The sequence below is a fragment of the Pinus tabuliformis genome, chromosome 8 (assembly GCF_031772625.1).
Source record: "Pinus tabuliformis cultivar Carrire ecotype Pingquan chromosome 8, CPIR1, whole genome shotgun sequence".
Lineage (NCBI taxonomy): Eukaryota > Viridiplantae > Streptophyta > Pinopsida > Pinales > Pinaceae > Pinus > Pinus tabuliformis.
In genome coordinates, this window is record NC_142294.1 from 487,152,611 (window position 1) to 487,156,382 (window position 3,772).

Below are 3,772 nucleotides of genomic sequence, written 5' to 3' on the forward strand. Positions count from 1 at the left end.
CAGGAGGCATTGGGCTAAGAGACCCAGAACATAGCAACATGGTAATGGGGGCCAAAATCTGGTGGAAATGGCTCCCAAATCCCAGCACACCTTGGGCCTCCCTATGGACAGCGAAATATGCTTGAAATATGCCCATAGAGGAGAGAATTAGAATGTCAGAAGTCAGTAAAGGATCGGTTATTTGGAACTCAGCCATTCAACATCAAGATATAATTCAAAAGCACAGTTTTTGGGATGTGAAGGATGGCCACACAACAAGGTTTTGGGAAGACTCATGGCAGCAGCTTCCAAACCTCAGAGACACTATTCCGGGACACTCAGATCAAGATATAAATCAGTATGATAAGGTGAGCCAATTTTGGAACTCAAACACTACCCAAGAACAGAGAAAGTGGAAAGAGGCTAGTCATATAATACCTCACAGTCCGGAGCAAACTCAACTTTTTCTTTCCTCAGAACTTCAAAAACGAAAAATTCTAACTTCGGCAGGCATGAATATTCTCAGATGGGGATACGAGGAAAAGGGTACCTTCACAACCAAAGAATCTTACAAAATCAGCATCAAAGACAGGGTAATCAAAGACAATTTATGGGATAAGATATGGAACTCCTCTATATGGCCGAAGGTTTCTACTTTTCTGTGGCTTCTATCTCACAACAGGATTCTCACATGGGACAACCTCAGGAAAAGGAACTTCTCTGGGCCATCCATTTGTCCCAACTGCAAATAGGAAGAGGAATCAACATTACATATTATGCAAACCTGTCCGCTTGGAAGGAAATTGTGGGAAAAGGTTACATTCCGTTGTCAAAAGGAAGGCAGAGTGAATGGGGACATTAAAGGCACCCTTCGCACCTGGAGCCAAGAGGCATATCAAAGCAAACTTTTAAACACACTATGGCAACTCATACCGGGACTACTAATGTGGAATATTTGGAAGGAGAGAAATAGAAGGATTTTTAAAGATCAATCACAGTCGATTGAGCAGATATGGACCGGGCTGCACCATAACATCAAAGAAACTTTGTCTATCAAAGGCTGGTCCAAAGAGGATCTCCCATCACTCCCGCAGGAACAAGCTATATGGGACAACTGGCAGATTCAATTAAAGCATCCGATCTCTTCTAATGATAACTCCTCAAAGCATCTAGATTCTCCAGCAAGATGGACTCCACTGCCAATCAATGTGTTTCAACTTAACTTTGACGGTGCTTCAAAAGGGAATCCTGGGAAAACGGGATTTGGTGGAGCCATCAAAAACTACCAGGGTACTCCGCTTATAACTTTTTTTGGCTCAATTGGCTGGAACACTAACAATGCAGTGGAACTGGAAGGATTATGGAGAGGGCTTAATCTGGCACAAGAACGAGGGTTCCTTCCTCTTATAGTGGAAGGGGACTCCCAGATTGTCATTACCATGGCCTTAAAACTTCTGCAGGGATCCCCGGTTCATAAGGTCAGCAGCAGCTGGAGAATGGCTACTCGACTTGAGCTTCTTAATCAATGGCTTACTCATCACCAAGCAATTTCCTTTAAACATATCAGAAGGGAAGGGAACAAACTGGCAGACTTTCTTGCTAATTTAGGAGTGGACAGTGGAAGGGAATTCTTTGAAGGCTCAATATCTAGCATAGCTTCTGAGAATCAACTCTCTACCTTCCACACCATAGTAACAAATGATATGCAGTCGAAGGAAGACTCACACTCGGATGCAGGTGCCTTAAATATGTGTTAACGCTTGGGCATGCGAAGCCGACAACTGGCAATCCACTGAGCAAGTTTCGGCGGTTCGAGGCAGGTCATTAACGAGCATTAATGAATCATCGGGCTCGAGGTACGCAAGCGAAAGATTTCAGGATGGCGCGCACTGTCCACGGCTCATTTGCTCCGGTCTCTTCAGGCATTGACATAGTAGCTCCGGGTTCTTCAGGCAGCGTTCTCCTCTGGTGGTTATGTCCTCAGAGCCTCTGCGCAGACCAAAGAATTTGGAAGCCACCATGGCTTCATAATTGCTCCCATTTTTCCAGCTTCAGGTATATGGTTCTGTCTCTTTCTGACGGCGTCTGGTGCATTAAATCAGTCTTCTCCATATGCGTCTGGTGTAGTAAGTCAGTGTTCTTGCCCATATCTGTAAGGTGTTTCGATTTTGTCTTTGTTGAAGATGTCTGGGTCGGGTATTGGGTTTATTCAGTCGTTGTTGGGTTTTTTCTTGTGGTCGATTCTATCTACTGTGTGCTCTGTTTTTGGGTCTGGAATTCAATCTGGTTACGTTTAGTTTGTGGCGAGTCGCTTCTCTCTCACCCTCAGTCCTTCACCACCTTCAATCTGCTGATCTATACTGTAACAGCCCGTCGTTGTGGCATCCCTAGGCGTGGTAGCAACTCAGGGTCCCGTGGAGGCTCTCGGGGTCGTGGTGGCTCTGTGCCTCGACGTATAACTCCGTTAACCTCTGCCTCGCCATCCTCACCGCCCTTAGACTATTCTGGACCCTCCCTAAACAACTCTTTTCACACAACCTGGTTCAAATTCAAAAGCAGGCTTAACAAACCTCTTATCTCAGCTATAATAACTGTTATCTTCTCGGAGGAAGAAGATGAGCTGACAAGCTCAGATGAAACCTCCAAGGAACAGTCTCATTCTCAAAATTCCAGTGATTCTCAGGGTAGCTTGGCTGATGTTGTCCTCAATGACTCCGCTGCGCTGCACGAAGAGGGCCAACAGGAAGACTCTCGCCCTCAGCTAGACTCTCCTCAAGAGAAAATTATAGCTTGTGAGCCGGCGCGACTCTCTGGCAGTGTTCTGCACCTTGTGCCTCCTCCAGAATGCAACATGATGGAAGCTGAAGATAATGTGATGGTAACCTGGGTAAGCTCCCCCAACCAGGTAAATGAGAACGCTACAGACTCGCCACCGCAGGCTTAATTTCTTTTGGCTTCAGCGATAGGACAGCAAGTCATCTTATGATTTCTGGGTTTTGTGTGTAATTCTTAGTGTGCATGGCTTCTGTTATTACCAGCATGAAATTTTACATTCTCCAGGACATAATTTTGGCTTTCCATTTTTTTGTAATAGTGGCAAAGGACAACATTTTGTAAAAGGGCAGCTTACTCTGAAGTGTCGATCTTATCTAGCTCTGTTTAGTCTTGGGTCTATGATTTTCATTTTTGTAAACAGAAGGCAATGTGCTACTTGCAACAGTTTTTTTGATAGAGGGCAGGCTACATCCCCCTTAGAGGTTCAAACCTCTTTGTAAATATTTTTCTCTTTTAATCTTAATAGAATAGTCTTTATACAGAAAAAAAAAAAAAAAAAAAATTATCATTTGCACGAAATTCTTCATCCTCCCCTTCATAAGTGGTGGTTTTATAATCCTTGGGAAGGAACAAGTGGAAACTTTGAGTTTCTATTTAATGGAAATTATTCATGCTCCCCTGTCTCAGTGGTGCTCTCATAATCCTTAGGATTAGGACTAAGTGGAAACTTTGAATCTCTATTTACTGGAATTTTTTTTTATCCTCGCCCCCCTTCATCAGTGGTGCTCTCATAATCCTTAGGATTAGGAATATGTGGAAACTTTGACTCTACAAATTCTTCATTCCCCCCTTCATCAATGCTGCTCTCATAATCCTTAGGATTAATACTATGTGGAATCTTTGACTCTACAAATTCTTCATCCCCCCCTTCATCAATGCTGCTCCCATAATCCTTAGGATTAGGACTATGTGGAAACTTTGAATTTGAAAATTCTTCATCCCCCCATTCATTAGCGCT

At 43.7% G+C, this 3,772-nt stretch overlaps 1 protein-coding gene across 1 annotated transcript; it reads left to right on the forward strand.

The window, feature by feature from the left end:
- The first annotated feature begins 923 nt into the window (after window positions 1–923).
- LOC149236205 (uncharacterized) lies at window positions 924–1,736 on the forward strand. Its single transcript, XM_089368807.1, has one exon. The coding sequence runs from the start codon at window positions 924–926 to the stop codon at window positions 1,734–1,736; it is 813 nt and encodes a 270-aa protein (XP_089224933.1).
- The last annotated feature ends 2,036 nt before the right edge of the window (window positions 1,737–3,772 follow it).

Bases quoted from the DNA above. Each gene is read 5' to 3' on its own strand.
- LOC149236205 (XM_089368807.1), top strand. From the start codon at position 924: ATGTGGAATATTTGGAAGGAGAGAAATAGAAGGATTTTTAAAGATCAA.